The 26,177-nt window shown below is 40.3% G+C and overlaps 2 protein-coding genes and 1 long non-coding RNA gene across 7 annotated transcripts in view; 1 reads left to right on the top strand and 2 right to left on the bottom strand.

The window, feature by feature from the left end:
• Positions 1-926: 926 nt before the first annotated feature.
• On the bottom strand, positions 927-19,287 carry ACAA2 (acetyl-CoA acyltransferase 2). Its single transcript, XM_069775241.1, has 10 exons — positions 19,155-19,287; positions 14,884-15,050; positions 12,335-12,463; positions 10,488-10,604; positions 8,911-9,058; positions 6,740-6,915; positions 5,644-5,773; positions 3,312-3,382; positions 2,501-2,655; positions 927-1,587 (listed from the first exon to the last, which is right to left on the bottom strand). Exons 1-10 carry the CDS (start codon positions 19,168-19,170, stop codon positions 1,503-1,505), a joined length of 1,194 nt encoding a protein of 397 aa, XP_069631342.1. The 5' UTR covers positions 19,171-19,287; the 3' UTR covers positions 927-1,502.
• LOC138683463 (uncharacterized) lies at positions 19,281-26,177 on the top strand. Of its 2 annotated transcripts, XR_011322988.1 has the most exons (3): positions 19,281-19,557; positions 20,325-20,438; positions 25,895-26,177. It is a non-coding gene; the product is annotated as an uncharacterized lncRNA (long non-coding RNA). The 2 variants fall into 2 exon arrangements; XR_011322987.1 differs by lacking the exon at positions 25,895-26,177 and having other exon boundaries at positions 20,325-20,780.
• MYO5B (myosin VB) overlaps positions 22,757-26,177 on the bottom strand; it is a 151,963-nt gene continuing 148,542 nt past the window's right edge. For all 4 annotated transcript variants that reach the window (XM_069775237.1, XM_069775238.1, XM_069775239.1 and 1 more), the window contains one exon: positions 22,757-25,747. In XM_069775237.1, coding sequence (XP_069631338.1) covers positions 25,595-25,747 — 153 coding nt within the window. In that variant the 3' untranslated portion in view covers positions 22,757-25,594. The remainder of the gene's footprint in view (positions 25,748-26,177) is intronic.

Here is a 26,177-nt window from a genome sequence, read left to right as displayed (position 1 = left end):
ATACTGTATTAGATGAACATCTGGTTTGCTGGCTTATGGCAGCTGGTTTTTTTTTAGTCCATATAAACAGCGCTAAATATTTCTACAGTCATTAAAGACACTGCATCCATAAAACCCCCAGAAACAGCGATCAGCATACTTCAACTGTTATCCACCAGTTGTAGTAATACTTGCCTTGACCTGAATTTCTTGCTAGGCTAGGCAGTCAGGTTTTGAATGGCTTCCCATTTTTCACAATCATCACGGCTCATGCCAGCGGAGGGGCAAGATGAAGTTGCAGATAAGCAATATTTTGACAGTGGACAGAGGATGAGAAAGAGTAAAGGCTGAAGTCTTTGCTACTATTTCAGCTTATGTAGCACTGTACAGGCTATGGAGAAGTGTGTGCTGTCACTGACATGGGATCTGTCCAACTAACTGTGGGTATCTAATGTAGACATCTACATCAGAGCAAGCTGCGAGTTGCCCTTGACGGTACAGCGAGCCTAAAGGACTGCAGTGAGTACAGTCAGTGGAGATCTCATTTCATCCAAATGTCATGTACGTTATGTCAAACGATTCATAACTTGAACTCCGCTGCCTGTGAGAGGCAAGACAACTTGCTCAGATGTGTACTTCTCAAATTAGCTAAGAACAGTCACAGATTAAGTGACCCAAGAGATACGGATGATACTACCAGAGGAAGTTAAGAAATGAGTTGCTCTATGTACGCAGTTACCATGCAGCAACACGGTTAGATGCAACTACCCTCCTTCTTGGAATGCTGGCAGATTTGCTGGAGTTCTCTAGAAACTACCTAGTAAACACCAGTTACCCCTCAGCCAGGAAAAACAGTCTCTCCAAAAACAAACACTGATTTACGTAAAGTAACAATTCTCACAGTCATTTACTTTTAAAATAAACAAACAAACAAACGAACACCAAGCCCTTTTTTCTGTTATATTTATTGTTCTTTTGGGAGGCACAACAGAAATTTCAGTTTTCGCTCATTTTCTTTTCCCTTGCAAAACAGCAGGGTACAGGTTATAGCCATCAATCTACAATCAGTACATACTTCAGAAGGTCTCCAATTAAATTTTCACATTTCCTGATGATAAAAGGCACATGTGCCAGACAGCAGCAGTAGCTGAAGTAAGAATAGTTTAAGCAATACTTGCTTAAAAAGCTGCACTGACTGCTATTTTAAGGCAGGTTTGGTGAAAGTTTGACAGGCAATTTCCTCAGGAAATGAAAAGAATTTTGCCTACAGAAATTCATTAACTTTGATCGAAAAGAAGCCTTTAGAAAATGTTCATCAGTGTGAAATTATATTAACGTTACACTTCCTTTAATTAGAAAGACATTAACGAATCTTTCTGTTCATAATTCAGGCTTCTCAGCTATTCCTTTACCTTGCAGGAATGGCACAAAACGAAGACAGGTAGTGATGCTGTATTGTCACAAAAGGCAGAAGTTTCTCAGGGAATTAGTAATTTGGGCAACGCTGCAGTCTCCAGAATCTCTCAGGCTGTGTTCTCAATGATAAGAGCAATACCTTGTCCACCGCCAATGCAAGCTGACCCAACCGCATATTTCCCGCCACGACGCCTGTACAGAAAAATCACAGTGAAAATTATTTACATTTATGAAACCATAGTAGCTGTTGTCCTGATTTTAGGAAAGAAAACTAGCTATCAACTAGGTACTACTGAAGATAACATTTTGGAAAGTGTATGTTCTTCTTTTCAACTGATGTTGAAATATTTCTGTAGAAAAACAAGGAGCTGCAGGTCTGAGTCTTTCGCAATCTAAAAGATGGTACGTTATATTGTTCTCAAGAATACAAAATGGCAAGGAATGACATTACAGGATACTTGTGCTTTCAATGCATAACAAAAATGGCATAAATAAAATATAATTTTATTGCCAAGGTAGTTTTCAAAAGCTAAGTTTTCTACAGCCACACTCCAAGAAACAGTTTTCTACAAGGTGCAAATCAACTGAGGCTTTATGGTTGAACACTAATATAATGTTGTAAGTACAAGCAAAAAGATACAGTGATCTCTGCCCTGAGGGGGAAAAAAAAAAAAAAAAGGAAAATTCAGATTAAAATGGTGCTAAGCATATCAAGCAAGCCAGAAGAGTCAAAATTTCTGAAAATGGACTAAAGGAGGAAGATGGTGATGACAAAGCCTTTTGAATGCCCCCTGTTAAGAAAAGAACAGACTTTCCTCAAAGGCCATTTCAATAAAGGAAACCATCCCACTGACTACTGTGGGCTTGGATCAGATCTAGAAGAAGCAAAAAACCCTGTAATGACAACAGAATGGAATATGAGGCAAGCTGCAGGACTTGGACTACGGCACAAAGGTAACAAATTTGTACAGAAAGTGGTACACTTTAGCAAGGAGCCAGTCGACTGGAAGATTTTAGTCACACAGCATCCATGCTAAAAATCTTTTGCAGGCGTAAATACATCAGCACTGCATTCACTACCAGTAGCTATCGGCTATGTACATACCTTAATTCATGAACCAGATGAGCTGTGATCCGTGATCCTGAAGCACCCAAAGGATGCCCTATAGCGATGGCACCTCCATTGACATTGGTTTTTTCAGGGTCAAGGCCCAAAACTTTTTCGACAGCTAGATATTGAGGTGCAAAGGCCTCATTCACCTAAAACACCAGAGAAACAATACCACTGTTCATGTCTGACTTTCCACGCAAGCTTTCAGCAGCATGTGTTCACACAAGATTAAATGAGGTGTGCTTCTTCTCCAGGTCATTTTGATTGAGAAAAATATTAAACATTGTGTTTAGAAAAACGTATTCAGATAATGTACAAATTGTCAGGCCAACCTGATGTAAATTTAAATCCTTCTGGCACATGTGATACAAAGCAAGTATGTAGTACATTTTATTAAAAAAAAAAAAAAAAAAAAAAGGTGTGGTATATTCTGATGCAGTGTGTTCATGAAGAGCCTATTGCTCTGACAAAAAATGGCCTTGCTCATAAATGGGGAAGTGTGACTGACTTAAAACATTAACAGTCCAGCCAACAGAGTGAAACTTCATGTCACATGAGGATTTTTTTTTTTTTTTCCCATGGAATGCTATCACACCATTTTCAGTTTTCACATGCCTGAGATTTTTGTAATGACCGTGCAACTGTGTGGTAGAAACTAGATGGATAGAGGTCATGCAGGCGAGCTAAGACGGGTGGGCTCCAGACATGAAGAAACTCCTACCTTGTGATGACAGGCTACACATATGAGTGCAATGTTTCTGCTAAAATGATCAGAAACCTCACTGTTCACATTAAAACTCCTTACCTCTACTAAATCCATGTCCTTCAGGGTCAATCCTGCTTTCTTCAGAACCTCAGTAATTGCAGGTACAGGGCCTATTCAGAAATTGTGTGCACAGTTAGTTAAATAATAAATAAATAAAGGCTTATAAACACGTTACACATAGGACAGCTTCATAAAGCCTCCTCAGATCCCCTCCTGTGAGACTCTGTGCAGCCAGTGAATTCTGGATATGCCACTCACCTGCTTTGTTAGGTGGTAAGAGAACTGCTAAATCTCAAAACTATTTGGCAGTCTTCTCAGCACAATGCCAGGGAAAGTTAGGAGTGTCATTACTGCTGCACAGCTATGTCAGTAAACAAATGCATAGCTTTCAAGTCAAGAGAACTGACAGTCCCCAGCCAAATAAAACAATTTCATGACAGTTTCGAGGCATTCTCCTTCCCCATACTCTTGGTTCAGCTTATTCTTTCCTCATAACTTGCAGCCTCCAGGTATACAAAAAGAAAAAGGCAGGCGGTTCTGGAGTTTGCTGGTCATGTGTTTAGTTAAGGGTATTGTTGTTTTGGCGTTCTTAATATAATTTACCTGAAAATCTTCTAGTAAAAAAAACCCTAACAATAAAATGTTCCCTTGGACACAGGTCCCAGCCAGCTGAAGCTATTAAGTTGGTTTTGGTTTTTTTTTTGAGACTATTACAGAGTTTGGCAATAAAACTGTTCTCTGGAAGAAAGCTGACATCTATGACCCAGTATAATCCACTAGGGGAGATTAATCTCAAAGCACAGCTACCTAAGGAAAGAGACGCTCAAAGAGAATTTGAAAGGGTTGATTAGATACGTGCTTGTAGGACAAAGATACTTAGGTATTAGTTGGTAGCTGATCATTAGACAAAAAAACCCCAATCCTAAAACGTTAACAATCCTAAATGTTACCTCACTGCCAAAAAATGGTATTGACAACTCATAGCTCAAAGAATAAAAACCATAAAAATACGCAAATGACCAGAGAGACAGAAAAATTAAAAGAAGAAAGGGCCCAGTTCAAAGCTCAGTGGATTATTAGAAAGCCTCAGGCAGCTCAATACTAGACTCTAAATGCGTCTTATTACAGACGGATTTTAGTATGCCTGTTACGCATGACAGTAATGGGAGGGTCTCGTGTGGACAATACAAAGATCATTAATGACAGCCAAGTAGACTCCCCCCCTCCTCCTTTTTTAAAAAAATAATGAATTCTCTCACTAGACATTGTGAGGCAGGACTCCGTATCACTATCAGTATGTGAAAGGGCAGTTGCTCAGTCTGAGCTCCTGTTCTCAGATCTGTTGCTGTCATGTCAATGAATCTCATCTGGTCTTTTTGAGTTGCTGGGGACAAGCTGTGGTGTTACGGAGTTAGGATACTAACTGTTTCTCCATATGATTTATGAAGTTTTTAAACAAGCTAAAAGAGTTGCCTGACCTAGAAAGAATGGGCTAGTTTAGAAAGCACAATGACAGCATGAAGTCTAGCGAAAGAAACCCTCCCTCTACATTTGCTTTGAAGGTTGAGTTAGTCAGATAGTCTGATCAAGAAAACAAATCTGACAATGCTTCATTTGCATTTCTACTGACACATGGAACCAGTCAACAATAACTTCTCTGAACAGAATGGCAGAAAGAAAAAGCAAGGCTGAGATACAATGCTGTCTACAAACTAAACAGAAGGGAAGAATCCTGGGGTGTCTGGACTGGCTTTGAGGGTTTGTTTGCATTAACAGCTACTTGACTAGGAAGCATAAAATATGGGACTAACAAAAAAAGAATAGTTGGTTTGCCAAAATAATACCTGAACAGATGTGTATCCTGGAATCCAATCCTAGCTTGAGCAACTGAGTAACTGCTGAAAGGTGTACACATAGCCAATACTCCTTCAGCAAGAGGTGAGGAAAACAACTCATAGTTACACATTTAATAATGGGATTTAAAGCTTACAGGAAACTAAAGTGAATTTCGGGAGAAAACTGGTTTTAAAAAGCATTGAAGGAGTGCCTATTTTCTTGACTTACTAACAGAGACAGTAAATAAGGAAAAAAAAAAGGTGGCTGGGGGACTACAGTTCAGTGCTAATGCTATAGGTTAGGCACTGCACATACCCTCTCAGCCAAACTGAGGAGTAAGTCAGCCCCTCTGCATAAAAGGGCTGGACAGATGCAGTGAAATGGACAGTCTCTCTGTAGTAAGCCACACAAACATCTTCAGCGCTACCAGACTTCAGCACACTGCTGCCTCCCCTTCTTTCCTTTAGAATGCCCAACACAAGGATATTTTAATGCTGCTTGATGCTATAATATAATGTGCTTTATTGCAACTTACCAATGCCCATTATGGAAGGGTCACAGCCAGCTGAGTGATATGCTACTACTCTTGCCAGAGGAGTAAGACTGTGCTTTTTAAGTGCTGATTCACTGGCAATGACGACTGCACCAGCTCCATCACACACCCCCTTGCAATAAGAGAGACAGCAATCTTAGTGAAGAACATACAAACAAAAAACCCCCACACTTTAAACTAAATACACCCCTCAAAAAAAGCTTGAGTCCAAGACCCTACTATTAACATTTAACAGACAACTGTATTAGTGTTTATTCAAAACAACAAACCACAATCTTTCAGTGTTCTGTGGACTGTGAAAGAAAGTTAAATATAGATGTTTAATTAATTTCAATGTTTTAGAAAAGTAAAATACATTTTTGCCACTGAAAGTCTCCTTTACACTGGAAACATCATTCTTGCAAGAACACTATTAATATCAGATAATGTATGTACTATTAATTATAAAAGATAGTTTACAGACACCCACACTTACTGTGGCTATGATCTATTTTAGGCAGGAATTCAGATCATATGATCACAGTGGTCCTTCTGGCCCAAAGAACATTAATCAATCGATTAAGATAATGACTGTAAAAGGAACAGTCTGTAATGACATGCTGCTAAGCACCCAGTCTACTCTGGGTAAGAGCAAAATGTGGTTTGGACTACAGAGGATACTAATTGTGGTACAAAGATGAGCAGCAGCAGCATGCCTACTAATATAATGCATGATTTATAAAGCAAATATTCAGTAACCATTGCCCCCAAAAGAAAGTAGAATGGCTAATTCTACACAGCCACTGCAGGTATCAACTGCATAATTCAAGGCTGATAAGGAAGTGTCAATGCCTCACTAAAAGATCAGTGACAATCCACAGAACCAAATTTTAGGACATAGGAGCAGACCGAAGGATCCCCTGCCATCTTGGGGCTACAACAGTCAACCAGGGGCATTCAACTGCAGAACTAGAAATCGTTTTCGTCAGGAGACACCACTGACAGCCAAAGGTGGCTCAGTGAGACATAAAAGCAGTGACAACAAATTTGGAGAACCTTAGAGGTGACAATTCACAACCCAAAGCTTTGACGTACTCACTGAAGCATTCCCAGCAGTGACTGTTCCATCTTTTTTAAAGATGGATGGAAGTTTTGCCAGTTGTTCCAGAGTGGTCTGGGGTTTTGGGTGCTCATCCTTTTGCATGCTTTCCTTCCCTTTTTTCGTTTTCACTTCAATTGGTGCCATCTCAGCATTAAAGTAACCAGCATCATGAGCTGCAACCACAAAAAGGAAAATAAACGGACTCTGATAAAAAAATCAAGATGATTGCGCAGCATGACCAGTAATCCTATTTTCATGTGCACACAACTTTTGCTCTATTTTAATCAAGAGTCCAGGGACAGTACTGTTTATGCCTTATTTTGTTTAAATAGGCTGGTTGGTGTTTTACTGTTTGTTTTTTTCCAGAAAGTGGACAAAAACTCTACAAATACATTCTCAAACTTCTCCAGAGAAAGTCTCAAAGTGTTATTTCAGCTGTAAATAACTGAACTCTCCTTTTTTTTCTTTTTAAACCACTAGATTTATTTTTGATACACATTCCCCTGTACTGTTGCTTTATTCTACAGCTCTGTCACTTATCAGAGGGCCAAGAAGCTGTAAATCTCACTCAGAGACTAACAGGGAAAAAAATCCTGAGCCACATTTTCTCTGTTGATAACCAGCATAAACTATTGTATATCAATTAAAATCCTGTCCAAGGTGCTCCTCCACAGGATCTCACAGTCAAGTCACAATCTTAGAATGGGATTCAGCTGCCTAAACAACCTGAGACAATTCAAGACATTGTAGGTATCCAAGATGCCCATATGAACATCTGGGCACATCACCTAAGACGACATTAGACACCAATATTCAGGCAACTAAATGCTACCTTTTGTGTCCACAATGTTGATGTGAAGGCACAGATTTAAAACCAAAACAACTCCTATCTCCCAAAACTGAACCAAGACTCCCAGCCACTTCAAATCATTCCACAAATGCAACTCTAAGGGATTTAAAACTAAGACACCAAAACTGCCACATCTGATGTTGTTTAGCTACCTCTGAACTTTCTCAATAAATTCTACAAAATCTTTTTCTTTCTTGATTAGCCACAGGACTCTCTTTAGTGTGGAATAAGATGAACTTGTCATAACAAGCAGAAATATAAACAGCAAGGCAGAATCCTAGAAAATAAGAAAGAAGCAAAAGCCTCTGTAGGGGCACAGTTTCTAGCAAAGGCTCCAGGAATGGCAGGAGTTAGCTAACAAAATCAGCAGGGAAGGTAACACACGACTGAGAAAAGTTACAGAAAGCACTGCTACACCCTTTGAAAAAAATACAAAATCTTCCTTCAAGAGTAGCAGCTGTTAGAAAGCACCATCATTAGAATCTAAAGGTATGCTTAGATCTTTGCTTCTTATGCTAACCTTTGGGTTGCAACGTATGTTGAAGTTCCAGGATGACCACTATTCTACTGGCTTTTGGCCTACCATCCTGTTTACACTATCAATCAATTTCACAGTAACCCCAATGCCTCTGAATGATGGCTTTGGCCATCTAAACCACACAGAGAACAGTTTAAACACAGGTCCTGAACAAATATTCCCTCCTCAGATTCTATCTGCTCTAACTGTTCAAGGGTTATAGAATAGCATATGATTTGCAAAAGAAAGAAAAAGGATTTTCATCAATTACAGCACATGCTGGCATGCAAGAAGGATGTGGGTCGCTGTGGGAGAGGACTGCTCTGCAGTGGAGAGGAAAGAAAGGAGGGGAGTCAAGCGTGCCTGGGACAATGCTGCTCTGTCGCAGGGAAATCAAGGGCAAGGCATCCCACCAAAGGGGCACCAACGAGCTCCATTCATGAACGTGAATCCTGTTCAGGCAGGAGGTGAGACATGACAGGCCAGTGGCATTCCCTGCCTGAACGGCTATTGAATGTCCACTAGGAAGACGCAGCAAGCCAGTGGAAAGGGGCTCGTTACTTAACCTGCTGACAGGCACAACACCTGACTCAGTATATTCAAAGTCAACCCCCCTAGGAGCAGGCTACTTGTATCACAGGGCAAACAAAAGCATGAATTACAGTATCTGCAAATCAAAAGACAAATTACACCAAGATGCAGGGGCTGCGCAAAATTTAAAAATACCTTGAATCGATGCTAAAAACTGAGTAGATTTGAAAGTAGTATCGTATAAACACTTCCATTCCTAAATTTACTAACCAGCTTTGCATCTCTGTTGCGTTTTGAATGCGTAACGGTCACAGTCCTCTCGCGTGATGTTGTATTTTACAGCCAGATTTTCAGCAGTAACTGCCATCGGTATTTTAACATGTGTATCTGTTAGACCTTCCCACAATGTGTCTTCCAACTACATGGAACATTATGAAAAAAAAATTATAAAAGCACAGCAATATTAACATTTATTATTGACGTTTCTAATTATTCAGCAGCCTCTTGGAAACTGATGTCTCTTTGTAAAATTAACTCAGGCTACCTACAGATACTTTATTCAAATCAGAACAAACACACTGCAAAACAGTATGGCAAGTTCTTGTGTGTTATTTTAGTTAATCTACACTGTGGTCTAGTGTGGTTCTTTCCACTCACATGTGGCCCTGAGAGGTTTGGGAAAAGCCTATGATTCTTAGCATTTCCATGTATTTCACCGCTGCAGGAATTATTTATTAGGGACCTATGAGAAAACACACCTGTCTTTCTGGTTACCAAGAAGGAAAGGTGAGGAACTGTGAAAAGGCACAGCACCCTACCGATTCTTTGGCTCGCTCTACTGTCAGGTAAAATCACCTTACCTGGGGCAAAGGTTTCTGTGGATAAAACATCTCAGGTGAGAAAATAGCCAAGTCTAACTTCACTGATAAAGGCAAGCCCAATCAGTCCAGATGGGTTTTGTTATCTCTGTCACCAGTAAAGTTCTGCAATATCAATCACTCATTCACCTAGAACTGTATAATTCAGTTATCTTCAAGACAAGAACCCAGTGGCACCTATGGAGACTCAGTGTATCAGCTACCTTGTGAATGTGTTCTCTGTAGGAACTGAGGCTTAGTCACAGTGCCGCACAAGATTTACAGAACCAAGTCACACATACTTCATATTCACCACCTTCATAATGGAAAAACAGCATAAAAAACCAAAGGGCTGAAACACTGAAATACCCTAACTTAGCATTTTGATGTTGGTTATGACCCACTAAGTAAACGGTAATTATCAGAGCAGAACTGGATCCTGCTCCAAATTTCCCACAGTATTCACTAAGGATTATCTTCAGAAGAAAATGTAAAAATAACTTATCTGTCAATGTCTTTAACTTCAAGTTTTCACTTTTAAAATTGAGAGATGCTTACAACTTGGAGGTATACATGTTCTTTACTAGTCTATCTACTCATTGATAGCCTTACCAGCTTTACCTAAGCTGTGTATGCCTCTATTTTACTGCCTCTGACAAGTTTTTATATTATATACAGTACTTTGATGGGATGTACCAAGTGAGCTAAGTTTTGTCTCTAAGAGTTTATTAATATGTTTAACATGGAACAGGAATTCAAATAAGGTTTTGGAAAAGCTAGAAAACTGGCATGCTTAACAAAATTGCCTGAACCTACTGTTCTGATAATGTCTGAATACTGGATAGATGCTTTGAATAACTAAATCTGGATCTAATCTCCAATAATTTCATTTGCAAGGATAGAGTGCCTACAGGCCTGACACTTTATGTTGCTCTGTAAACATGACTTTATTCAGAGAAAAAAAAAAAAGTAAAAAAAAAAGTACTAGACCTTGAGTTCTGCTCCTAATCTGGTTCCAAATCGAATGTTTCGAACTGCGTAAGGAGCCTGGCTCATATTTTCAGCTCCACCACACAGAACAACTTCTGAGTCATTAAGGCAAATTTCCTGTTAACAGAAAAACAAAACAGATCTAGGATTTAGTTTGCTGGTTTTGTAAAACAGTAACAACTGTTTTAGAAAAAGGCCTCATCACCTACAAAGCCACACACAGAGAATGCATTCAAGCTTAGCCATGTGTATATTTATAAAGGGTTTACCCTTCTATTAAGATTGGGGTCTGTCTCCTTCATTATGTGTTCCTTCTTCCTCCTTTCAGCAAGGAAATGATTATATCAATGAGGGAGGAAGAGAATATGAGTGCACACATATGACAGGAAGGAGGCATAAAGCCATTAAGCATCTGCATGCTTGTGTGGTTAGGCTGACAGATGGCTGAGCTTTTTTTTTTTTGAGCTCCCAATCTTCTCAAAAGGAACACAAATTAAACCTCAAAGCCCGAAACTCGCTAGACCATATGATTCTAAAAAAATGGGACACCATTTCAGAAAACATTAGCCAGGTAAGCTGCCAAAAGAAACCCCCAAAACACACTAATTCATTGTGGCACACCGCACAGAACCTAAAAGCCCTAATTCCTAAACACGCCATCAGACCACTCAAAAATTCTTCTTCCTTAAAATGAGTCAGTCAGTTGGACAGTTAAGGTTATTTGTGTACTGGAATGGAAGCAGATGAAATTATCTTGATATGCATTTGAGATGACTAGTTAATAATGAGTATGACTGATTTGCAGTAATACGTGCTGAGACACTTCCTATAGTTACCAAAACTTTGTGCACGTTTAAGCAGCTCAGAACAGAAACTGCAACTTTGTTGTGTGCAAGAACAGAAACAGTAGCTGCATTGATGAAATGCCATCTTTGGAAAAGACCTCACAACCATACTTTCGATATAAGTGGTCAAATTCTCCAACAGATTTTTTCAGCATAGACCGACATGTGTATAGCCTTTGCAGAAAGCATTAGAAAGAACAGTCAGATGGATATTACCGTAAATATGTAACCTTAAGTCTATGTTGTCTTCCAAATTTTTTCCTCTAGAGGATCAGACCTAAAACAATTCTCTAGCCAATGGGAACTTTAAAAAAAACCAAAACAAACAACAAAAAACAACTATGTGGTTGCTCAAATATTCATAAAATACCCTTTAATTTTGTAAAGTCTAGACCACTGCTAGTCATAGACCACTGGTCTGTATGAACAAATGAAATAAAAATCACTGTACCACTGTACCATCTTACTCAGTGGTTTTGGCCAATCACTCAAAGAGAAGTTGGTTTTCTTCTATTTTAAAAGAAGTGATGCTATAAATTACCTAACCCACCAGAGGGTTTGGATCTTTGAACAAAAACACACTTAAAAAGCACAGGTTGCTGCTTACATAGCTAGCTAGAGAATATAAGCAATGATCAAAAGATGAAAGCCTCCTGTTGAGGTTCTGATGCCCAGTAATTCCAATTCATACAAACAGGATCACAGAATGCAACTATCGCACAGTTGAGCTCTATTTCACTGGCTAACACTTGTTGCATTCCTTATATTAACCTCAAAATAGCTACAATGATGATTTTTAAAACCAACCACAAAAAAATGGCTCTGTGAAGGCTGAACTCCTGCACAAAACCATGCAGGACAATAGGAAGTCTCTACCAGTGTTCAAAATGCATGTTAAGACTCATCCCAAACACAAAGTACACGTTTCTCCACCCGTCTCTTCTCTCATGTTAACAGTCTGATAAAGGTTACAACTAACACAAGAAAAAAAGAGCTTTGTACCTGACATCCACTGACAATGGATTGGAAACCAGAGCCGCAAAGTCTGTTGACAGTGAGGGCTGGAACTGGGACAGGAACTCCCACACGTAAACCAACGTGTCTCGCAATATAAATTGCATCTGCAGAGCTCTGCAGACAGAACAAATAGGAGGTTTTGTTACACTCTCATTTCTTCAGAAAGTAAAAGTCTCGATGAAAAGTCAGAATGGTGTAATTGCATCACTGACAGAAGACAGTGTATGTTCAACAGAAATCCTACTAGTTGCAAGAAGCACTTTGATTCACTTTAAAAACCCACCATCCTATATGATCAAAAAGGGCCAATGTCTTAATATGCATTTTAATGAAACTATGTCATGAAAGCTAGACATCAGGCCAAAAATGGTACTACAGATGTTAAGACTGAAGTCAGCAACGTAATACTCTAATGTTTTCCCTTATCCTTTATTTTCAAAATAGCATGCACACAACAGACTGAGATAAGACCAGATCCTGACTGGCAAGCAGCAATTATTTCAAGGTGAAATAAAATTGCTCAGAGTGGCAGGGAAAGGCCCCCTCAAAACCAGTGTGGAAAATGCACAGATGCCATTGCTGCTTCACATCCACTTTGTGAAATTTCCTAAGTGTTGTGTTCTAATTGGACACTGGCCTTTTCTAACAATGAAATCTCATTCCTCCAAAACTTTGCAGAGATGGTTCTACCACACTTCTATTTGAAAAGCAAAGTACTGCACACAGAGCGGTATGCTTCAAGTTCTGTGCAAAATACTACTTGCCAATGCAAGTTCAGAAAAAAAAAATTAATTATAGAATCATTTAGGTTGGACAAGACCTTTAAGATCATTGAGTCCAACTGTAAACCCAACACTGCCAAGTCCACCACTAAACCATGTCCCTAAGCACCACATCTACATGTCTTTTAAATACCTCCAGGGACGGTGACTCCACCACTTCCCTGGGCAGCCTGGTCCAATGCTTGACAACCCTTTCGGTGAAGATATTTTTCCTAATATCCAATCTAAACCTCCCCTGGCGCAACTTGAGGCCATTTCCTCTCATCCTATCGCTTGTTACCTGACAGAAGAGACCAGCACCCACCTCACTCCAACCTCCTTTCAGGTAGTTGTAAAGAGTGGTAAGGTCTCCCCTCAGCCTCCTTTTCTCCAGGCTAAACAACCCCAGTTCCCTCAGCTGCTCCTCAGAAGACTTGTGCTCCAGACCCTTCACCAGCTTTGTTGCCCTTCTCTTCAACACACTCCAGCACCTCAATGTCTGTCTTGCAGTGAGGGACCCAAAACTGAACACATTATTGGAGGTGCAGCCTCACCAGCGCCGAGTACAGGGGGACGGTCACTGCCCTAGTCCTGCGGGCCACACCATTTCTGACACAAGCCAGGATACTACTGGCCTTCTTGGCCACCATGAAGCCACTTCTGCTGAAGAAGGGGAATTTAAAATGGTCATACGTTCACAGTTGTTTAAACTTAATCAAATAATACCTAAAAGGAATCCAGGACTAAAAAAAGAAACTCTACTGGGATGGGAAAGTATGATGCAAAGGAAAAGAAATATAATTTCAACAAGAAAAGACATTTTTTTATTAGGAGAATGCTGCTATTTATGTGAAAGCATGACAAGAGATTTGGATGCAGCAATTTTTCTTTTTTTTTCTCCTAGGCCACAAACAGTTCTTATAAAATCTAAAAGTGGCATAAAAGAAGCTGAGATGGTAGCTGTAGGAAATGCAAGACTCAAAAGCTACTCCTTTGGCTGAAAATCCTTAAGGAGGAATACTGCACGTTTGTTCATTTATCACGAAAGTTCTCAGTTATTTGTTTCTTCTGCACCCTTGAAACACTCAGTGCAAAATAAGACTGCCCACCCTTAACAGTGAAGTCAGAATACAGAGAACAAACCCAGAAATGCTCTTTGCTGTCTTGTGTAAAACAAAGACCCTCATCTAGGTATGTGGATAACTGCAGTTTTGCAATGCTGGTGCCCTGCATACAATAGCATCTACATCACAAGCTCTTTTGAAAAAGACACAATTGTTCAAATGTCTCTGCCAAACGATGCATCCTTCCAGCTCAAAGTAAACTCATAGCCACTCAGAAAAATTCTATAGAAAACTCAAGGGAAATGGACTCAGATCAGTTACAGTCTCCAGAAAGACAGGGGTTTTATACAATACAGTGAAAACCAACTGATCATCGAGTTACACAGCTCAAGTCATTAAAATAGGAAAAACGTACCAGGGATTAGCAACTAACCATTTAATGAATCCACATGTTTTTAGAAGATCAGCTTGTCCTAGTTTAAACTACCTTTGGTACCAGAAAAAGAAAGCGAAGCCTTGCTCCCAATAATATCACAAATCATGCAGGGTATGTCCCTTAAACATGAACAGGAAACACTACACTATAAACACTACTCACCCATTTGGTTTATTCTTGGCTGCAAAACAGAGGTAACTCACTATCTGTAGGACAAGACTGAAGGAGACGACTGAAATCATCAGTGACCAGCAAATTTTCCATGCTACCAACCTGCATGACGCTGCCAACAATGACGCTGTCAATGATCTCAGGAGAGATCTTGCCAGCAGCCAACGCAGCTCGAGCAGCATGTTCTGTCAGATCGGTGGCTGTGAAGTCCTTCAGCAAACCTCCATAGGTCCCAAAAGGAGTTCGCTTTGCTGCAACAATGAATACACCTGCAAGAGAAGCAAGAATTATCCAGATGTGCAGAGTCTAACACAGAAAATCACCGAGTCAGCCTCAACTGGATAACATCCTAAATTCACAAGAAGCTTTGTAAATATAGGCAATGTGAACCCATGTGTTTCAAGATAAGTAAGATACACCAATACTTTAGACAGGGAAGGCAAGCAGAATTAATGGTCAGAAAGAAAGGCTGGGAAGATTCCCAAGATTCTAAACCTTTCCACAAAGAGGTTTGAAAAAAACAGATAGTTTGGATAGCGGGCAGACAAAGGAGGCTGCCACACCATGTCAGGCATCAGTGCTAGTGTACTAAAAGCATAAAAGTAACATCCATGAAATTCCATAGTGGACACCTGTAAAATAATCAGATGAGAAACAGTTCTTTTAAAAACCACAAAGAGGGCATTCCCACATCCTAGAAAAATCAGCAGATTTTTGGCTTATACACTGAAAGAGTTTTCAGAAAGAAAAAAACAACAACAAAACAATAAAGGAAAACAAAAAACCTTTTAATATGCATTTTAACTTTGATTCCTTTAACTTAAGAGGAAAAACATTCCTTAATCAAAAATGTCATGCTATTTCCAGAATTATATAGGTCATCTAAAATGCATTAGCATCAGTCTTCCAGTTTCTGAGAAGAAAATCCAGTTTTCAATAGACAGGAGAGTGTGTGCAAGCGCATGTGTACAAATGCCTTGGCCAGAAGCGGTCTATATGAATTTCAGCTTGGGAGAAGCTGTCTCTGAACCAAACCGAACATCTGCTGACTGCTTGTCACAGCGGCTCTCTGCTTCTGCGTGCAGAAACAAGTGGGAGGCAGCCTGTGAACTTTGCCCCAGTTGAACAACAGAGCTCACATACCCCTCTTCTACACCTGCCATGAAACACCCACTGTTATTTTAAGTAACACTGGAAGGATATATACAGATATAAGAATGAAGGCAAATTAAAATGCCTCTTCGTTAAGCTGCTCAAGAACACTGTTCTCAGGCCTTCTGTTAGAGGCCGTGTGATCCATCTTCTTTGGCTGGTTTGTCAGAGAGAGGGTCCTCCTCTGTCTCTCATGTATTTGGATCCCAGGCTGCACCATTTATAGGAAAGGACTTTCCAAACTGGGGAAGGTCAAGCTTGCTCCACTGAAAAGGACTTGTACACAATGTTGGGATCCGAAACAGGCAATGAATATGTTCAGAAGATCATCTGGGAAATACCCTGGAGTAGACTAAGCACGAATTGCAGCTTCAAGGAGAGGGATGAATGCGAAAAACAAGGTAGCTTTCTATGCCATGAAGACAGCAAAACAGAGTGTCACCCTCACACCCTCATGCTGCCTATGGGCTTCTTTCCAGGGTACCCAGAAGACCTTAAAAAGAAGTCTTTGCTAAGCTCACTACTGCTGCTCCCTCAAAATGTAGTGCTGACATGGTAACTATTCATAAACTATGAGAAGCAGGATTTATTTCCTCAAAGGAATAACTAGCTGCTAAGTATTACACATCCAAAAAGCCCACTCTTCAGGTTTTTAAGTGTAGAGGGAACACCAGTGTCATTAAAAAATGTATATCTCAAGAGGCCTCTGTATATCCGGAGGTCTGAAAAGTACCAAAGCTGGTACTGTGGGGAAGGTCCTGCACCCAGGTTTGGAACAAATGCTCGGAACTGACCCCTTGTATACACACAGTGTATGCTATATCCATCATCGTTTTTCACTCTTCATTTAATCATCATTCAACTGATACCAACAAGTAATTCAATTTAATCCAAAACAATTCTTAATCCATTGACTGAATGTTTTTTACTTTGTTTGTACATATTGTTTTTAAAAAAGCTGAAAACTACTAACAGACACAACATGTGAACCCCTACAGGTTTTTTTAACAAAGGTGAGGATGCTTTAACTGATTTATGTTTATGGAAAACAGGTGTGTTCCATACAGTCACTGCAGAATTAGTCCCTGGACATTCAGGTGACAGATTTAAATTTAGACCAGTAGTTTTCATTAAACTATCCAAAATGGATTGTATTTACAATAATTTATGGAATGTTAAGTTTGAGTCTTTGTTAAATGTTAACAAAGCTTGTGAAAAAAAGACCATTAGCTCTTTTAAGAATGATCTCATGTTCCTAAGCTTATCTCCCAAGCAGCAAAGCAGGCCTTGACACTCACCTTGACATCACACCTCCTGCCCACTGATTCCTGTCCCTCTGCCTCCTCCAAAATTGTGCCAACAATAGCTGATTACGAGGTTTTGCTGCAGACCAGCTCAGGGACCTGATCAAGCTAAAAGAACTTGCTCTCCTCCCTTTTGGCCAGGTTGTTGGTTATCCACATTATTTGCTGAATCACATACACCGTGTTGCCTCGCAAACAACCAGTCCAGGGGCAAGGATGGAACTTTGCCCTTAAACCTTCCTTTCACAATAGCAACATCTCTCACGCGCTTTCTTTCACCGAGGCTGCTCACTGCTGCCCGCTTCTTCACAGCAGCACCGCGGGGCAAAGCTTAAACCAGAGCAGATCACGTAACTGCAGTAGCTGAAGACTAACCCAGAGCTGGTGGAAAATGAGGGGCTAATTTTCATTTGGATCAGTTCTGCACCCGAGTTCACCTTCTGGCTGCTCAATAAAACAGTAATCTGAGACTAAGAGAGAAGGCTGGACTGAACCAGTACGGGAAGAAGCAGCAGCACAACCTGTGTTGAGTTATGCTGAATGAAACTGACCACAGAGCCATTGCCCTAAGGGTATATTACTCCAGAGCCTGCCTAGTTTTGCTCGATTGGTCTACAAATGCTACTCCCTCCACAGAATTTCAGGAGGGGCAACAAGGGGTGGCTGAAGTCCTGAGTGAGAAAGGACTCTACGGCCTTTGACAGCTCTTCCTAAATCTCTGTTAATTAGTACTGTCCTACATTACCATGGCAAGACTTCCAGAATGTCTGCAGTTTTCCAAGGTGATAAACACTGGATGAGAGCAGGATACTACCAAATGCACAGGGATCTGGAAATTTTGGGGGCTAGAAAGCAAAGGTCACTCTGAATCCTTATCAGACACTCTATTCAAGACATATTTTAATCTGGTTTTCTTAACAACTTGCTGCCAAATGGAGATCTGCTATTATAGGTCTGAAACATTCTCTAACCCTCCAACATTTCTCAAACGCGCATGGTATGAAAATATTTCTTCGTCAGATCCTATTTTGAAGGCCTAAAGAACAGTCATTACCCTCAAAAAAATTAAGGAGCAAGAACAGTGTATGAAAAATATTGTGGCAAGAGATGAGACAAGACCCTGAAACAGGCATAGAAAACTAACATCAAACAAGTACGGGCAAAGCTGCTCTCTGTGTTATCCAACTCAGCAGAGCAATACAGAATTACTGCAACACTGGCTAGACAGGCTTTTGGCACTGAAACCTCAAACCGCGACTTACACGTATGTTATTATTCAGGTACAGCCTGTCAAGTAGCGAAGCACTGTCAAAGAGATAAAAAGCCCTATTTCAGTAAATTTCTCGTTTAAAAACAAGATCAGGCATTAGAAGGCGTATTTATCTCACTTCTAAGAGACACAAAATTTAAACCACGCCGAGCATAAAGTACTTCTTTACCCAAAACGCTTTCAGGGACCGCTGGCACTTACAAACAGAGTTTATCCTGCACCGTTAGAGCCAACACAGGCAGGGGCTGGAGGTGACAAAAGAAACTTTCAGTCACTGGCACGTCCAGCGTCGCCTCCAGTGACTTCCAGTCACCGCACCTAAACCCGGCCAGTTCTTGGGACATATACATTGTGGTTTGTTGGTACCACAACTGCTGACGAGACAGCGGGGAGGAAAATTCCGTCCTCCGACCCCGAAGGACAGGAACGGCTTCGGAGGCTCCATTTTGGATTTGGACAACGGGAGCTGCCGCCGGGTGACGGGCCCCTACCACCCCGGGCGGGACAACCGCCGTACCGCCGGTCGCCGTTCCCTCAGAGCCGGCGAACCAGCCCGGCCCCCGCTCCTTCTCCCTCAGGGACCGGCAGAGCCACGCCGAAAAGCCAGGGACCCCCCCCGGCTCCCCGCCGCCTGACAGGAACCTCACCCCTCAGCAACGCCATGGCCGCTCCGCTCCGCGCCGCCTGCGCCTCACCCGCCGCACATTCGCCACGCCGGGGGCGGAGGCGGCACTTTTTAATTTGTTTTAAATCTTATTATTATTATTAATTTTTACTATTATTATTTCGCTTTAACTTGGGTTTGATTTCTTCGTCTGACGCCGCCGCGCCTTGAAAAGGGCGGCGCGGGCTTTGGCGAATCGGCGGCGGAGGAAACGGAGGGCGGGTGGCGCCGACGACCGCGGCGTTACCCCGGTAACAAATGGCGGCGGCGGGCGGACCGGGCCTGCTCCGCTCCTCTCCGCTCCTCCTTGCCCTGCCCGGCCCGGGGTCGCCCCGCCGCGGTCCGTGATGAGTAGCCACTGCGCAAGCCGAGTTCCGCGGGGACCGGTGAGGAAGCTTGTGCTGGGGAAGGTACCTGAGACCCGCGGGCGGCAGCCAGGGGAGGCGCTGAGGGCGGTTTGCCCCTCGCCTCAGACGCCTCGTCAGGGGGTTGAAGGGAGGGTCGCAGCCCTGAGCTGCCCCTGCTTCCAAGATTTAGCCTTTCTCCGCTGGTGGAGAAGAGGAGGACTTGGCTCCTGGCCCCCCTCCATTGCAACCCCCCGGCGGGGGGTAGGAGATCCACAAAGAAACCCCAAACAAACCACCTTTCAGAGTTGTGGTGCTTAAAAAAATGCACGTTGAGGTGTGATTCAAGCTCATAAAAAAGGTAGTAGAAGCATTCAGACTGTCAGGATCAGTCAGAATACTGCGTGTACAAATAAAAATTGCTGTGTGGCTCCCCACTGATGCAATTTAAGTTTTATAAATTTCCAAGAAGGAAAAAAAAAAAGTTCTCCTGTGAAGACTCCCTTTTTTTTATTTTAATATTATCTTTCAACTGCTTTCCCTACAAAATTCGATAGCATATTTCCATACATTCTGTATGGTATGTCTAAATACGTTGATGGTTTTAATATTTTGTACCAGCCATGGAAACTGGTTTGCTGCTAGGTGACCGTAGAAATGAGATTTAGTAAATAATTATTAGAAATCTTATACTAACACTATGATTGAAACAATAGACAAAAGTATAGCCAAGCAATTAACTAGTAGAGGTAGGTACTCATAAGTTTTGCAGTTCTCTGCTCTTATGACGAGATGTTCCTGTACGCTAGATGAGAACAATATTGAAACTGACCACATGTGATTGAAACTGCATTAAGCTTCAAGATCAAAGAACAAGGACAAGAATAAAGAATTCAAGGACAGCCAGCAAGAACTTCAAATGGGTCGGTGGTCGCAAAAGCAGCCCTTTGACTCAAATAGATCCTTCATTGTGCATGATCAGATGTAGGAAGTACTATGATAACCAGTTACAATCATTTTTATGTATATGTATACTAATCTGATTAATATGCAATTAGTTATTCTATAGAACCTGTTTGTGCTAAAGCTGCGGTATGCACGCTAGGTGGAACTATCCCCCGTGCATCCAGTGCTGCAATAAAGAATGCCTGCTTTCTAAAACTCCAAAGTGAGTCTTAGAGAGTTTCTTCTACCGGCTTTTCAGTATAATTTCCAATGGTTTCATGAGTCTAGAGATCAATGAACATCCAGCAATATGCAACTTTGTCTTTAAGAAAAAAAGCGGAGGGTTTTACTATGTTTCCTCTTTCTGCCATCAAATTATCTTATTTAAACACATGCACAGGGGCTGGCACTGCATCCCCTCTTCTCCATTCATTTACAAGTGCCTTCAAGGCCATGATTCCACGCTCAATTGGTTTCTAATTACCTCACAGTATTTCAGCACCTCTGAAATTACATTACATCTTCTAAACCTTTCAACTTCTTAAGTAAAAGCTTCGAGACTGTTCATTTGTGTTTGTAAAGTACTTCGTAATTTTAAAATAGAAATGTTTCCAATATATAGAAGTAAATATTGAAAGGTGTATTTCTTACATTCCCATTTTTGACCAAAAGTCCCAGTTTCTTCAAAAGTGTTTATTTCACAAATTTTTTTTTATCCACAGCCGAATATTACAGTGACTATTACAAGCATTTTCCTATAAACAAAGGTGTAGTTTACAGATTTGTTCAAAATGGAAAAATATTTTATAAGCAGTAGTATTTCATCTACAGTATTCACTCCTGTATATCATTCAACTCCTTTGAGAGCAGCTATACCTTCTGCCCATTAAGGTAATGAGACTTCACACCCCCCCCAAACAAACAAACAAAATAGACATTGCACTGTAGTAGCACATTTTTTGATAATTTGTTTTCTTCTAATTTCAACTTAATTTGAAAGTCTTTGTCCACTGGCATTTACATTTTGAAATAATTTGTATACTCATAGGGGAATATGTCCTCTGGATTGTTTTACTTAACATCTACATTACTAGAACTTCTTTCAGGGAAAAAAAAAGAATCAATTTATGACTGTAATATATATGTGAATCAATAAAGTTGGAGGAAAAAGGCTCATGGCAGTTCATGCAATTCGTTTTAATTAGATTATATGCAATGGCAAATGCTAATTTTTCAGTTAAATATGGTCTGAAAGAGTAAGTTTGCAAAGTTTTGTTCATTTACTATTGAAAATGAGGAAAATGACCTGTTGTTTCAAGTGCATCTTTTTCACTTGTATCTTTTGCAAATCACACAAATGGAGGGTCATATCTTGCAAAGACTTTAGGTGGTGGTGTGATTTCAGTGTTTAAGTTGCAGTATCGGGAAAGGTAGCCACCAGGCTTAAACTCTGAAACATGCCCACATTTTGCTACTGTTTCACTCATACAAAGAAGTCCTTTCAGATACAGGGAAGTAAATCGCATGAACAAAAAATGTTTATGATGTAGGACTGCATAAATTCAGTTGAGGTCTAATGTTCTTTTCCACAGTCAACAACTACAACAGCTTTACCAGCCAAAAGATAAGCAACCTTAGCTACAAAATGCCAATAAAAGAAAAAAAAGAAGGAAAAAAATCAAAGCAAAGTTTTTGGTGAAAATGAAGCGTGTACATTGTTCTGGATGCTTTTCATAGGTCAGACAGCACGTGCCTGAACTTCACTTTGAAGTGTTCATTTCATAGCAGTGGTGTTTCTTTTTTTTTTTTTTTTTTTTGATTCCCAATAGTGCTTTTCTAAGATACATTATACATGCAAAAATCAGCATGGGTCAGGTTTGGTTTTTTTTTTTCCTAGGAACTTCAAAGTGTTTTTGCAGACCTCCTCAGAGTGAAATTTTGTAAGCACTTATACATCCACGGACAACTTTTTATGACAGAACAAGAACAGTATTCCCACATTTTAATGCTTGTTTCAGAGAAACAGCGGTTGAGAAGTCAGTTACCTTAGTAACAGCTAAAGGCACACAGTGGGAAAATGCTCAACTTAATAATCAATATTTAAAAATAAAGACAGAACTGGGAAACAGCCAGCTTTCTCAAAGCCACGCTTTGTGTTAAATTAAATAAAGAAGTGCCAATCTGAGGAAAGGCAGGCATGCTTGAGCATAGTAATTTAACAAAATTAACATTTAAAAACAAATTCAAAAAAATCGCTAACAGAAAAGATAAATTAAAGATATTTCATACAGAGTCCTCTTCCAGATGGATTTTAATGGATAAACTACATTGTCACAGATCAAGACATTAAATCCTAGTTACCATCTATACATACCAAGAGTTTTTAAGAAAGTCTCTTTGTTGTACATATAAATCATGATCCTGAAAATGCCAGCAAAAGACCATTATCCCCTAAAAGGCCATTAACCACATTTTGTAATTGCGATCAGCAACAAAATTGTTGCAGAAGAGGATTCTGCAGCAACCTGTCATTTAGTCTGAATGACAACCATTGGTTTAATCAATCTGTTGGGAATCATACTCTGAATAATTTACATGAGAGAGAGGTAGAGACCTGAAGAGCCTGAGAGGAAACTGCTGGCCTAAGATGAATTCTGAGAAATAGCACTATGTTAAAACCGTCTTACACAAAGACTGAATTCTGCTTTGAATTATTTTTATTTTTAAACGGACATGACTACTATAGTGTGGAAAAAAGGGATAAGCTACCATTAAAAAAATTAAATACAGAGCATTGCAAAAACATTCATTTGCAAACGTGAAAAGAGGTAGGTACGATAAATAAAAATATAGCTGAGCAAGTGGCAGAAGAGCATGGGCTTGCTGGGCACAGACAGCAAAATGGTGGCGTTATCCTTAGTGTATATGAAGGGGAGATGAAGGCACTACTGAATATACGTAGTAGATGCAAGTGCTCAAGGACTGTCGTTTGGAGGTAGTGCTGGTACTATACAAACAATGCATTTTCTTCTATCCTTAGTTGGGTGACGGTTAGGGGAAAAGATAACTTCTCCCTAGGAAATGGCCTTAAGTCTGTCCTTCACTCGCAACAGCTGTACTAAACCATAGTCCATTTGAAATAATTCTTCACAGCACTCAACTTTTTCTTTAAAAATGTGCTTTCTGAATAGTAATATACATATATAGTACATACAGGACTATTACAGTTTGTATATACATAGATTATATACATGATGTTTAAATCAAAACACACTCCTTACCTAAAAAGGTGACTGCAGCATGGTGGGATGTAGTCTATCTTTAAAAGACTTCACATTCTATTTTAATCCTCTGAGCAGACAGGGTACCTGGTCATAAATGTGCTGTTTGGATATGATTTACACCAACTCAAAGTAGTCAGATGCAGAGAGGTTTTTCTGAAAGCTCTTAATCATCATGGAATTGCCGAGACTTCAGGAACGGCAACCACAAAAGCAGGTAAGTTAAGATCTCCTTAGACGAGACCAGTATGAAAGTGGAAAGGGCGAAATGCTCCCAGCACTAAGATGAGCGGGGCTTTCGCTGCTGCCAGACACCTTCGTTGCATTTTGGCACGCTGAGCCACGGCAAAAGCATCACCATTAGGGTCTTTGTACAACATCACTCAGCCTCGGGAACCCACCTATCCCCCTTCTCAGCAAGGAGGGTGGCTCTCTGCAGTAACCGAGAAGTCAACATGTTGTGGTAAGTACCGAGAAAAATCAATGGCTGCTTTTGTGAGTGGCTGGCCCCTTTCAACGTCTACCTGGTGAGGTCAGAGGATTGGTTTGTTTTAATTTATAAGTTAGCTTAAAAAATATCCTAACAGAATTTGAATTGATTGCAATTATTCCTTTAAGCTTGTTGTAGACAAAGAGTTCGTGTTCACTCTTAAAGAAATGGCTTACATTACTAACACACTATCTTAAAATTTTTTTGTGTTAAAACATTTCATTGCTTATCCATTCCCTTTTGTTTTAAAACTCTTTTTTTTCTTTAAGTATTCTTCATTTATCTAAACCCTGCATTTGCATGACTGGTAACATTTTGGATGGCTATTGAACTGAATAGAGTTTTTCCGTGGACTGCTATGGCTAGAACTAACCCACCGAACCTAAGTAGGACTGGGGACCCAAATATTAAACTGGGTTGCATTAGCATGTCTTACCTATGCATGAGATTCTGATACAGGCCATGTAAGAGGTCTAAGAACCCCAGTAGCCACCAGAAGAAAGTTTTTGGCTTTTAAAAGCACAGGGAGAGCCAACACTATGGATCAGGATGATGCTCATCTATACTAGAAGCAGGAGGCCTAAGGCAGTCCCTTGTCTCGAGATTATTTCACTAGGACAAAACCTTTGCAAGTCACTAATGTAAACTTGGTAATGGAATAAAGTCCAAACCGCCAATTTATTTGAATTCCCATGAAGCAGATGCACTGGATGTAGTTAGGAGGAGCAACAGCATGTCTCAAACATAGAATTTGTGACAAACTCCACGTCAGTGGAAACAAGCAGCGTCCAAGCCCATTACCTTAACCGGCGTGATAAATAGGTACTTGCACCTTCTGCAATTTACTTTCTCAACTCGCTATCACAATACAGTTACTAGCAAGAACAGGAGGCAGAATTGCATGTCCTGTTATTAACACATACAAAACCACCTAGCTATTAGACAAATTACACGTCCTTCAAGGCAGCATAAGTGTCTCAGATTTTGTTTTTGATTTAACTGTCATTTCTTCATAGACACCTATGAAGATCCAAGTAAGTTGCCTCCCACTCACCATTCTTTTTTGTTAGTGGCTTTTGGAGATGATTATGGGCTTTGAACTATGTCAACATAAAATCAAACAGTAAAAAATAAATCTACATTTCAAGTATCCTTATTCTGAGCTGCAAATTACCAAAAAAAAAATCACATACAGATCAGTCTCTTTTTTACTGTACAGTTTAGCATCCATTTATTACTGTGTTTTGGTTCTTCCATAAACCTGTTTGGTCCCTATTTAAAGAGCTCCTTAAATTCCTTTTGTGATTTTTCTTTCTTTGCTGGAGGTCTCTGGGTAGGAGAGGTGGGCTTATTTGTACTTTCTTCAGACTTTATGGAGAAATTCCAAGTTGAGAGAAGCAGGGAGATGAATAGAGTCCATGGTTATGGAGGATGGGTTGAAGGGGAACAAAACCGGGAACATGTGCTTGAAGTCTAACAGCAGCTGTGGAGGGTCATTTCGTTCTTGCAAGTGCATCTATGAGGTGTGGGAGAAGAAAACAAATTTAGTTATCAGTTTTTGCCGTTTCTTTGCATTTGTCATGTTTAACATAAAAAATTTGAGAATGTACACAATTTTAGCAATTGCAAAAACCAGAGAGAACTATTTTGTTCCCTATTGCAGCAGCCATCCTCTGAGCAAATTTTTACAGCAACTTCCACATAGACTGTAGGAAACACTGCTTCAGAAGAACCTGGCTATGTTTTCTACATGACCACAAAGCAAGACATGGGACTTGGAAGCAACATGACCCCCTCACACAGCAAAAGCAGCGCTCCATGATACCAGCAGACCACTTTTGATTCAACCACTCAGCGATGGAGACATATGCTAATAGTAGTTGAATGCATTTGTTTCCTTTTCCTCCCTCCTCCTTGCAAGCATTAAAAGATGTTCAGTTTTATTT

Source organism: Haliaeetus albicilla, chromosome W (genome assembly GCF_947461875.1).
Source record: "Haliaeetus albicilla chromosome W, bHalAlb1.1, whole genome shotgun sequence".
Lineage (NCBI taxonomy): Eukaryota > Metazoa > Chordata > Aves > Accipitriformes > Accipitridae > Haliaeetus > Haliaeetus albicilla.
Note: the sequence above shows the minus strand (reverse complement) of the source record. Positions and strands in the feature narration are given on the sequence as shown.

Excerpts from the sequence above, each read along its gene's own strand:
- ACAA2 (XM_069775241.1), bottom strand. Across the intron at positions 10,605-12,334 it reads CCATTGTCAGTGGATGTCAG|GAAATTTGCCTTAATGACTC; the intron begins GTACAAAGCTCT and ends TTCTGTTAACAG. Across the intron at positions 5,774-6,739 it reads TCACTGCTGGGAATGCTTCA|GGGGTGTGTGATGGAGCTGG; the intron begins GTGAGTACGTCA and ends TCTTATTGCAAG.